Below are 11,733 nucleotides of genomic sequence, written 5' to 3' on the forward strand. Positions count from 1 at the left end.
GTGGCTCAGTTAAGTGTCCAACTTTGTGTCAGGAACTCACGGCTCCTGAGTTCAAGTCCCGCGTTGGGCTCTGTGCTGACAGCTCCGGAGCCTGGAACCTCCTTTGGATTCTGTGTCTCTGTCTCTTTGTCCCCTTCCCCCCCCCCCCCCCATCAAAAGTAAATAAACATTAAAACAAACAAAAACATTTGATCAGACCTCTCCCCTTGCCAAGTTTCCCATGACCCCTGGACAAATACACAAACTCCCATCAACACCCTCAAGTCCATCTGGGCCCCAACCTCCCTCTGGCCTCTCTCTTCTTATGCTTTCACCATGGTGACCTCTTCATGCCCATGAGTACCCCCATGTTCTCCCACCTCCAGTTCCTCCTGGGCCTGGAACATTCCCCTGCTCTGGCCTATCTAATTCTTCAGATTATGATTTCATGGTCACTTCCTTGGGGATGGCACCCCTTGCATGATTCCAACGATAAATTCCCTTGCTATGTGATCTATGTGATAACTGAGCTTCCTTTTGACGAAACTCATCAAGTTGTGTCTGTTTTGTCTGATGGACTGTATGTGCCAGAGGGCAGGGATCCGTGCCCACCTTCCTCACCACTACCCTCCTGCCACTTAGCACGGAACCCACTGCGTACACGCTCCCTGCCTGGCAATTTCCTACTCATCCTTCAGATCTCACTTACCCACCATGTTCTGGGAGACAGCCTTCTCTGAGCACCCAGACTTGGGGGCACATTCCTTTACATAGGCCCACAGCCTCGCACTTATCACAACTGCAAAAGCAACTGGTCTTACTACGCCTCCCCATTAAATTTTTTGTCTTTCTCTTTGCCCCAGCAGTTAAAACAGTACTCGTCACAACACTCCCTTCAGGTCAGCCCACAAAAATTATGATGATCCCTAAAATTGTATGCAAAATTCTATGTACATGTACATTTTTCTAAAGAATAATGGCTTGTGTTGGAGTTTCATGGGGGTCCAAAACCTGAAAGAAGTTAAAAACCTTCCCCTGGGAGGGGTGCTTATGTGGCTCAGTCGGTTAAGCGTCCAACTCTTGATTTCAGCTCAGGTCATGAGCTCAGGGTTTGAGAGATCATGCCCTACATTGGGCTCTGCATTGACAGCGTGAAGCCTGCTTGGGATTCTCTCTCCCTCTCTCTCTGCCCCTCCTTGGCTCTATCAAAACATAAACATAAAAAAAGAAAAAAAGAACTGTCCCCAGGAGCTGAAGACTCTCCTCCAAAACAGCACTGCCAACCCAGACTTCTACTATGCAAAGCCGTCTCCACTCAGATACAGGTTCCAAGAGGGCAAGGATCTTTCTGTTTGGTTCACTGATGTGTCCCAAATGCCTGGAATGTTGCCTGGCCCATGCCAGGTATAGGTGTAGAAAGACCACAGTCTCAGACAAATTGTCAATAGTTGTGAGAACCGTACATGTATTGGTTAGCTACTGCTACATAACAAATTACCCCAAAACTTAATGGCTTAAAACATTTAGTATCTTGTTTTCTCCAGGTCAGGAGTCAGGGTGCAGCTTAGAGGGGTCCTCTGCTTCAGAGTCTCCCACAAAGCTGTGAAGGATCAGCCAGGGCTGTGGTCATCTGAAAGCTCGACTGGAGGAACGTCTGCTTCTGAGCTCACACGTGTGGTTGTCGGCAGGATTCAGTTCCTCTCCAGCCGGAGGGTGCCCTCTGTTCCTTACCACATGGGTCTCCCAGGGGGCAGTTACGAGATGAAGCTTGCTTCACCACAGTAAGCAAGAGGAGAGAGAGAGAGAATAAGAACCCACTACAATCTTTTGTACCTTGACCTCTGAAATGGCATCCTGTCACCTCTGCTGTGCTCTGTTTGTTAGAAGCAAGTATGTAGGTCTGGTGCACACTCAAGGGAAGCAGACTGTACCAGGAATGAGTAGCAACAGGCAAGACCATCGGCCTGCCTGCCTATTCCAGGACATTTCCGTGTTTTCTAGCATCCGGCTCATCCGAAAACCCAGAAGAAGGCACAGACCAACGCCTATGGGTCAAGCAGATGATGAGAAGGGAAGAAATTAGTGGGAATTTTGCTGCCCATCTTCCAGCAGATTGCCACCAAGCATGGATGTAGGCTGACTTGTGAGAGCTTCTAAACTTTCAAAAGAAGGCAAAGCCCAGACTTTCATGAGACGTTTCCTGATTGTAAAACTGTGATAATCTAGCAAAAATACATGAGGATTAGGAGTTCCTGACTTTTCTCTATGGCAGAAAGAGCCTAACCCATCCCCCCACCCTTTGTATGTTTGTTACCTCTCTCCTGTCCCCACCCTCCTGCCCCCATCCCGCCTCCCCCACCATTCACAAGGGCAGGGTCCAAGCAAATTCACTTTGGACCCTTTCTATAGCTCTTTGCATGTCGCAGCAACAGTCAATATTGCTGAATGAAATTAGAAATTGCTGACCTGTATCTCTTTAAGGAGTGTCCCCCCCCGCCACCACCCCAATCCTAGAGGGGTGGTTAAAAGTGGGCTCTGTTATCTAAATAAGCTGGGATCCTGGCTCTGTCACTTGCTTGTTTTATGGCCTTCAGCAAGTTACTAACTCTTCAGACTTCAACTTCTTCATCTAGAAAGTGAGAATAACTGGGGGTTACCTGGGTGGCTCAGTCAGTTGAGCGTTGGACTTCAGCTCAGGTCATGCTCTCACAGCTCATGGGTTCAAGCCCCATCTTGGGCTCTGTGCTGACAGCTCAGAGCCTGGAGCCTACTTCTGATTCTCTCTCTCTCAATCTGCCCCTCTCCTGCTCATGCTCTCTCTCTCAAAAACAAACATTCTAAAAAAGAAAAGCAATAAAGTGAGAACTGTACCTGCTTCTGAGTTGTTATAATGATTAACTGAAAGAGTAGACTTATTAATACACCACTGCCACTCACGAGCTATCCTTACTGGCTCCCTGGCACCTCTCCCCTTAATCCATTATCTACCATCATCTTCCACTTCCCACCCAGCTGGCAGCTGGAGAGAGCCTCTGAAATGCCAATCTGTCACTTTCACTGCCAGGGTTTACATCTTTCAACAGTTTGCCGATGCCCTTAGTAGGAGAAAATCCAAAGTCCTTAACACAGCTTCTCAGGCTCTTACAGTGCTGTGCCTGCCCAGCACCCCCGTCTCATCTCTCACCACTACCTCCCTTCACACTCAGCGTCGCAGGCCTGCTGAAGCGGTCTCTGGAACGCTCCACACTTTCTGCCACTGCAAAGCCTTTGTAAGTACCATTCCCTCCAGCTGGAACCTCTTCTCTCCACTCCTACCACCTCTTTGTGATGTTCCCGCTATGCACTATCGGAATTTGCGATGTTCCTTGCTAAACCTGAGGGCAAGCACAAGATCTTTCTCCCGGCTCCCCTCTCCCTAGCACAACGCCAGCACAGAAGAGGCTAAGAATAGGCATTTGTGGAATTGTCCACGGCCGTGCTGATCCTGCGGGCAGACAGCGCCACCTGTTGGCCCAAGCTTGCACTTCAGTACCTAGGGAGAAGCCTTCACCTTCTGTTCGCCACTAAGGTCAAGGGGACATGGTTTTGAGGTTTTCCCAGGGTCTATCCGCAACAGACAAACAAAAAAGCTAACATCGAGTCCTTAATGTGACAGAGGCAGACACTTTCCTAAGTGTTTTAGTTATTAACATGATTCATTTTCATAACACTCAGTGAGGTAGGTACCATTAGCATTTTATGGAGGGAATAATTGAGGCACACAGCAGGTACACGCAGCTAGAAAATTTCACCCCAGACAGCCTGCACTTTTAAGCCCCAAACTCACTGCTTCTATCGCTTCCTTTGCTTGATGCCTAGAGATCTGGTGAGGTTCCATCCCAGGTACCCACCTTCTACTGTGAAGGCACTCCTTCCGGTGGCATTGGTGTCAACCAAAACCCCACCTGGAGTGACCCACACGTTCTGCAAGCTGCAGCTCTCTGAGGCACTCAGGACAAGAAGGACAGGAAGTCGAGGCACTGGTCTCCTCAGTGAGGCGGCAAAGTGTAGCAGTCAGTCCTGGCTTCCATGTGACCGCTCCTCTCATGAGACCTCCGGCCAGCAACCACCTCTCTGGGCCCCCACTCCCCTATAGGACCCCTTAGCCCAGGTGAGTGGATTAGGTCAGATGTTTTGTTACCATCGAGACATTTTATTTGCATGCACATATTCCATCCCTAGGAAGAGAATCCCAGGATTTTCCCTTCTGTGTGTTTTTGTCTTGCTTCTTCATGGTCCCCATGACGCCGGCTGAGACGGTCAGTGCAACGACACCAAACTGGTGGGACAGGAGCAGGTTATTCTGCCACTTTTCTGGATCTCTGAGTTGTATCTCAGATCACTCCACACGTGTTAAACCTGCCCGCGAGGCTCACAAGCAATTTTCCAGCTCTGTGATCATCAACGATTTCAACTTTGCCAATGTGACTATGCTTCATCACAATGAGGAAGCGGACGATGACCCTGGAGCATGACCTAGTAAGAACCTGGCGCCTGCCTCTTTCAGCGTTGTTAATGCTCTCGAGGGTATCGGCCAGGACATTCACGTGCACCATTATGGCGGCACAGAAAGATGGTGGAAAGAGCTACCTCGGACATCATGTGAAGAGTGAGGAGTGCAGTTTCTGATTCAGGTGAGCAGCGAATAGCAGTGGGTTTCACTCAGTCCCCTCCCTGATCACTCACATCACACCCGAGTTTGGGCCCTTCACATGTTTCGATATTGCCATTTGGAACCTAGGGGTTGGCTGCTTCCTTCTCAAATCCCATCTCCCGTTCACTCGCTCCTCTAAGTATTTCCTTGAGATCTGGAAAAATGCCTGCCTGACTCCACTTAAATTTTAAGCTGTTATTTCAACACATGTATATGGTTAATACTTACTGGGCACTGCCTGTGCCCTAGTCATTATTCTAAAAGCTGTGCACATGGTACATCATTTAATCTTCCCAACAGCCCTACGACTGTCCCCATTTGACAGATGAGGAAGCTACAGCACAGGGAAGGAACAAGTTCAGGGTCACAGGGCAAGTGGCCGACCTGTGGCAGGAACCTAAACCTTCGGACCAGTCTGTGCTTTCAAACACCACGCTGGACCCCCTCTGCTGGTAGAGCCTGTGTCTGCTGCCTCTACCCCAAGTGCCGGCCACACTGCTCTGCATATGGTAAGTGTCGACAAATCCGTTTTAATATATATGTATATATACACACACACATACACGTACATGCACAGTCACATCCCAGGGGGACAAACACCCCTTCTTCAACCGGGAGACAGCTCTATCATACTCTGGGCTCCTGAAGCCTCTCCACAAGGAGCCTAGGCCTGGCCGTCTTCACAGATGACACCCAATGGGGGCACTTTTGTTAGACAAGTGGGAAGAGACAGGGCGCACCTCGGGATGTATACCGGCTGGGGCCTCACACGGGCCCAGAGCTCTGCTGCACCCTCTTTATCACCTCTTCATCCTGCATAGACAACTCTGTCAACTTTTTGCCCATCCGCTCATGGATGTCCAGGTACTTGGAGACACAGCGGTCCAGGCACACAGACTCGCCCTTGGACAGTTCTGCTTCCTTGTAGTGGGGAGGCACGCACTTCCGGTGGCAGGCACTGGTCATTCTGGGGAGAAGCAAGGGCAAGGTCAGGTTGGCAGCATCCTGAGGCATACCAGGAACTCTCCATCATTCCTGCCCCGTTACACTGATTTCACCTCCCAAGAAGGCGGTCTAAATCCTCAGTTTGCATCTCAACCATCTCGGAATGTCCTTGACAGTCCTCACATCATCTGAGCCCACGTTTATGACTGATTATATAGGAACCGTTAGTTGAGCACTGGCTAGGTTCCAGGCATCATGCTAAGTGCTTGACACAGACTGTTATGCAGTCCCCACAATAATCCTCTGAGGTAGAGGCGCTATCACTATCCCCATTTTACAGATAAGGAAATTAAGGCATGGAGAGCCTCAGGATCCCATAAAGCTTGGCTATGAACCCATGGACCCTGACCTCACAGCCTACATTTTAAAATTATTTAAAACATTTGAAAAGTATTCTAACATACAACCTCCCAGATAAACCACCAAGAGAAAATACCAGGAAGCTTAAGCCGATAAAAACAGCAAACACGTGTGGATTGCCTTCTACGTCTTGGGCTCGATACTTAGAGCTTGTCATACATTTCTTCGTTTAACATTAACAATGTCTCCAGGAGGTAGGTACTGTTATTATCTCCATTTTACGGGAGAAACACCAGTCCAACAATCCAAGTGATTTGCCCAAGGCCATAAGAGCGGTGATTGATGGAGTCAATTTGTTCCCAAATTTGCCATATGGCTGTGGCCACTAGTCTGGAGTCAGACTGATGTACTGGTCCTGACATTGCTATTCACCAACTGTGAACCCCGAGAAAGTTCTTGAACCTCCAGAAGCCTCCATGTCTTCACTGTACAATGGGACAACTAAAGTTAGCCCAGTGGGTCATTTTGAAGATTTTTTTAAAAGATTAAGGTGTGTAAAATGCTCAGCAGGTGCCTGAGGTGGAGTACAAGTTTAAGAAGCGTCCACTGCTAAGTGGGCTACGTACTGTTTGTCAAAAGGCAGATGCTCAACTGCTCCTGGAACCTAATCAGAGCTTTAACTGCCCTTCCTGCTCAGCTCCTTCCTCGCCATCAGCATCCCGATCTAAATGTCCAACTCATTCTAGTGACCCCATACTGCCTTTGCATTAGCCCTCCACCATGAGGTTCGCAGGTGGGGGTGGGTACCCTCAGAAAGGTACTCTGAGAAAGGGTGACCTAGGCTCATTCTCAAAGACAAGGTAACGCGCGGTTGGCTCTTACCTGTTGTACATATCAGCCATCATCTCCACCTCCAGCTCTGCAGCCAGCTGCTGGGCCCTGAGCGGATCCATCTCAGCCCTGCACCGTGGAAGGGATCTCCTTCTGGCCTCCTCGACCTGGGAGCAGACATCACCGTCAGCATCCACCCCTCCCGTTCAGTTTCCCATCCCAGGGGATGGGGGATGTGGAGGAATCATAGGACACCGGGCGGGCAGGAACCACTGACCTCATTGAGTTTAACCACCCCATCTCACAGACGGGGAAACTGAGGCCCAGAAAAGGAACACTGCCTAGCCCAAGGTCACACAGCGCATCAATGGAGGGCCTAGAAATCGAGCCCGGGAGCCCTGACGCTCAGTCCCTCGTGGCCACTTCTATCCAGGAGAAGATGGGGAGCCCGGAAAGAAACACTAAAACCGCGGGCCTGAACCTCTAGGGCGCTGGGAATTCGATCACACGCGGAGCGAGGGCGCCCAGGTCCCGGTCCAGAGGCTGCACCTCTGAAATGGCGGCGCCATTATCAGGGTCACCTTGAGTCGAGAGTTCACTTACCACGGCCTGGAGCCAGTCTCAACGCCCGCAGTGACCCCAACTCAGGGCAGATACCAGGAACTCACCGTAAAACCAGGTAGGCTAAGGCGGAAGCACGTGGGTCACTTCCGGGAGGGAACTCCCGCCTCTTTGGTCGGACCCGCTTCCGGAATGAAGTACCAATGAGGTGCGCTGGGAAATCCGCTACCATAGAGAGGGAGCCGCTGGCCGCGGCTGGAGGCGGAGACGCCTTGCAAATGCTAGAGAGGACACCAAAACACCATAGAGGCTTGGGCGGAGTGCAGAGCGCCTGCAGCCTGGCTGTCAAGTCCCTTGGGTGATCGCGGGGAGGTCTGAATTTAACTGTTCCGGAGGAAGGGTCGCGGGGCCGAGCCCGGTGAGCCTCGCCCGCACCCCCCGGAGAGTTGACGCCACTGCAGCAAAGTAGGCGCGGGGAAGGAAAGCCGCCCCCCAAAAGCAGTTCTGTTTGTGCTGCACATTAAGGTCACCTGGAACGCTTTAAAAGACCCCGAAGCCCATGCCTCACTGCATACCAATCAAATCAGAACTCCTGGGAATAGGCTGTAGGCATCTGTAAATGTTTCAAATCCTCCAGTGCTCTCTTTGTGCAGCCAAAGTTGAGAACCAACGCTCCAAGACACTGTGGGAATACCGCTGCATGTAGGTCCTAAGATTTCTCTGGGATTGCACAGAGAAGCGAGGCGCGGTTCCTGCTCACAGAAAGATGAGACATGTGTACGGTCTGTTTTATGCAACTTCTGTTAGACGCCCTGGGCCATGAAGAGGTGAATAGGAGCAATTTTGGCTGCCACCAGAGCTAACCTAGTGTATTTGAGCGAGGGAGGAAGAAGGTACTTGTGAACTCATCTTTCCAGGTTCCATGTGTTCCTCGATCTGCACCCGGCACAACAAAAACCCACCCTAATCCTTTGATTTTTCAAGGGATTTCCCAGTAAACGAAATTTAGAAGATGCCAATGAATGGTGCAAGCATACACTGCCCGTTGGAGAAGATGGGCTAGACACTATATGATTGGTCACTGTTTGCTTCCCTAGTTCCCTGGGAGAGTCAAGATTTTTAAACACTGGCCCTCCTTTCTGCTGTAAGGACTCATCTTTCTCAAACCCTGTGCCCCCATACTTTAAAATTAAGGTATGGCCCCGGGCTGGTTCAGTTAGTAGAGCATGCAACTCCTTACATCTCCACCCCGTGGTGAATTCGAGCTCCATGTTGGGTGTAGCTCTTACTTAAAAAAATTTTTTTAATAAAACTAAGGTATAACATTTATGCAGTAAAATGACAAATATATGAAACAAACTTGATTTTTTAACTTTTTAAAATTTTATTTATTTTGAGAGAGAGAGAGCATGTGAGCAGGGCTGGGGCAGAGAGGGAGAGAGAGAGAATCCCAAGGAAGCTTTATGAGTCAGTACAGAGCCCAGCGCCAGGCACAAACTCAAACTGTGAGATCGTGACCTGAGGCGAGACCAAGTGCCGGCTGCTCAACCCACTGAGCCACTCAGGCACCTCATACATAGTCATTCTTAAGACCACCACTCAAATCAAAATACAGTATATTTCCAACACCTTCAAAAGTTATCTTATGGGGGCACCTGGGTGGCTCAGTCAATTAAGCATTCCACTTTTAATTTCAGCTCAGGTCATGATCTTATGGTCATGAAAGAGCCCCATGTGGGGCTCTGGGCTGGGCATGGTACCTGCCTGGGATTCTTTCTCTCTCTCCCTCTGCCCCTCTCCCAAATGTGTTCTCTCTCTCTCTCTAGCTATTGCTTTTACTCTCTCTTAAAAAAAAAAAAAAAGTATCTTATGTTCCTTCCCAGTCAATAACCCCTCTCCCAAAGTTAACCACTATTCCGACTTCTTTTTTTTAATGTTTTATTTATTTGTTTTGAGGGACAGAGAGAGGGGGGGAGGGGCAGAGAGAGAGAGAGTGAGAGAGGGAATCCCAAGCAGGCTTCACACTGTCAGCATAGACAGACATGGGGCACGATCCCACAAATCGTGACAGTGCGACCCGAGCTGAAACCAAGAGTCGGACACTTAACCAACTGAGCCACCCGGATGCCCTATTCTGACTTCTGTTGCCCACTCTTGAACTTCATGTGAATGGAGTTATACATTATTTTCTGGTTTGTGCCCGGCTTCTTTAGCTCAATGTTGTGTCTATCTTTTATTCTTTTTTTTAATGCTGTCTAGTGCTTGTATGAATAAGCTACAATTCATCTATCCATTCACCTGTTGATAGACTTTGGGGTTGTTTCCAGTTTGGGGCTATTATGACAATGCTTCCGTGAATATTGCACACATATTTTAGTGGACACACGTTGTGCTGGTTTTTGCTTTTGATATTATAGCCAACATATTATGGAATATTAAGAAAGTGCATGGGAAAAGGAATGGGTTCTTACAAGAGTTATCTGCTTCCTTGATGGGATTTTTATTAGGTGTTACAAAAGGTTACATACTGTATGATTCCATTTAAATAATATTCTCAAAGTGACAAAATTATAGAGACAAAGAGATAAATGGTTACAGGGTAGAGTTGGTATGTGTGTGTGTGTGGGGGTGCCTACAAAGAGGTAGCGCAGGGAGAGCTTTGTGTTGATGGAAGGGCTATGCATCCTGACTGTGGAGGTGTTTATACAAATCTAAGCATATAAGATGTCATAAAACTATACAAACCATTGTTCCAGTGTCCATTTCCTGGCTTTGATATTGCAGATGGTTATGTAAGATTTAACCTTGAGTACTCCCTCCGTATTATTGGGGCACCTGGGTAGCTCTGTTGGTTAAGCATCTGACTCTCAATTTCAGCTCAAATCATGATCTCATGTTTTGTGAGTTCAAGCCCCACATCAGGCTCTATGCTGACATTGTGGAGCCTGCTTGGGATTTTGTGTGTCCCTCTCTCTCTTCTGCCCCCCTCCCCAACGCATGCTCCCCTCTCAAAATAAATAAACGTAAACAAATAGTTTACACAGCCCTAACCTTCCAGAATCCAGATACACCATCTTTGGAATCCAGACACATCAGCTACAGTTGCTGACCTCTGTCAGCACCATGCTGAACCTCTGGCCTCTCGCTCTACCGTGTTCCACCCCTTCCGAGCCCCACAGCCTCCCAGAAGGGACTTGTGTATTTGTGACTCACCGTGGAACAGTATTGTCCTCTTGGTTGAGACCTCAACCCCAAAGGAAGGGATGCTGGCTTGTCACCCGGAATCTTACATGGGCCCTGACCACTCATGAGAGGTGTACAGAATACAAAGACAGCCCAGGTGGACTCCTTTGAGATGAGCAGGAGACGAGAGAGTTAGACCGTCAATGGCTTGAACAGAATGGCCATTCTATGAGCTTGGAGACAAAGCGGGCACAGTCTTGATCGCTGTTATCCTCTGTCACCATTCCTCATCACTTCCCCTCAACTTCAGCGCTGACCATCCTGTCCAAGCCACCACCACCTTGCACCTGGGTTACTGCAGTAATGTCCTGACTGCTTTCCCCATCTCCGCTCATGCCCCCCGCCCCCCCCCCCCGACTCCGTCTATTCTCAAAACAGCAACCGGAGTCATCTTGTCAACAACTAAAGTTAGATCATGTCCTTTGCCACCTGAAAGGGTCCACTGGCTCCCAATCACAGAGCAGAAGCCAACATCCTTACAGTGGCCTCTAAGCCCCACGGGATTGCCCCCTCCCCCTCCCATGACCTTCTATTAACCTATTTATTTATTCAATATATGTTTATTGAGCACCTCATACGAACCAGGCAGTTTGCTAGACCCTGGGCACACAGTCATGAGCATGGGAGATAAAGTCCCTGCCTTCATGGAGCCTACAGTCCAGTGAGAGTCAGATAATAAGGAAATAAATAACCCAGTTTTGGATTCCAGTAAATATTATGAAGAAAATAAAACAGGCTGAAGTGATGGAGAGGAACTGAAGCCATGGAGGGTCTCTGAGGGAACAGAATTTGAGGCGAGAGCAGCCTGAGAAGGATGAACAGTCTCGCGAAGGGCAGAAGCCAAAAGGTGACAGCCGTGAGTGTGGAAAGGAATGAACTTATTTGAGGGACAGAAAAGAGGCCAGAGTGGAAGGGGCTGGGGGAGGTGGTGGCGGGAATCCCAGGCTTCAGCAGCGACAGGGGCGTGCCCTGCACACATTCTCCCAGAGTATACCTCTCTTACATCACAGGACACATTAGAGAAGGCACGATCTGTTCTTCTGAGCAAAAATCCCAACTCAGTACAAAAATGTGTTCAGAGCCTCCTATGTACCCGTCGCTTCAGCTTAAAACAGAATTCA

At 49.1% G+C, this 11,733-nt stretch overlaps 1 protein-coding gene across 2 annotated transcripts; it reads right to left on the bottom strand.

The window, feature by feature from the left end:
- Positions 1 to 5,182: 5,182 nt before the first annotated feature.
- Positions 5,183 to 7,533, bottom strand: TIMM10 (translocase of inner mitochondrial membrane 10). Of its 2 annotated transcripts, none has more exons than XM_042905088.1 (3): positions 7,477 to 7,533; positions 6,860 to 6,975; positions 5,183 to 5,639 (listed from the first exon to the last, which is right to left on the bottom strand). In XM_042905088.1, exons 2-3 carry the CDS (start codon positions 6,928 to 6,930, stop codon positions 5,438 to 5,440), a joined length of 273 nt encoding a protein of 90 aa, XP_042761022.1. In that variant the 5' UTR covers positions 6,931 to 6,975; positions 7,477 to 7,533; the 3' UTR covers positions 5,183 to 5,437. The 2 variants fall into 2 exon arrangements, with proteins under 2 accessions (XP_042761022.1, XP_042761021.1); XM_042905087.1 differs by having other exon boundaries at positions 7,412 to 7,502.
- Positions 7,534 to 11,733: the final 4,200 nt, after the last annotated feature.

Source organism: Panthera leo, chromosome D1, assembly GCF_018350215.1.
Source record: "Panthera leo isolate Ple1 chromosome D1, P.leo_Ple1_pat1.1, whole genome shotgun sequence".
NCBI lineage: Eukaryota > Metazoa > Chordata > Mammalia > Carnivora > Felidae > Panthera > Panthera leo.

Bases quoted from the DNA above. Each gene is read 5' to 3' on its own strand.
- TIMM10 (XM_042905088.1), bottom strand. From the start codon at position 6,930: ATGGATCCGCTCAGGGCCCAGCAGCTGGCTGCAGAGCTGGAGGTGGAG. The intron at 5,640-6,859 runs GTAAGAGCCAAC...GCTTCTCCCCAG, and splicing joins ATGGCTGATATGTACAACAG to AATGACCAGTGCCTGCCACC.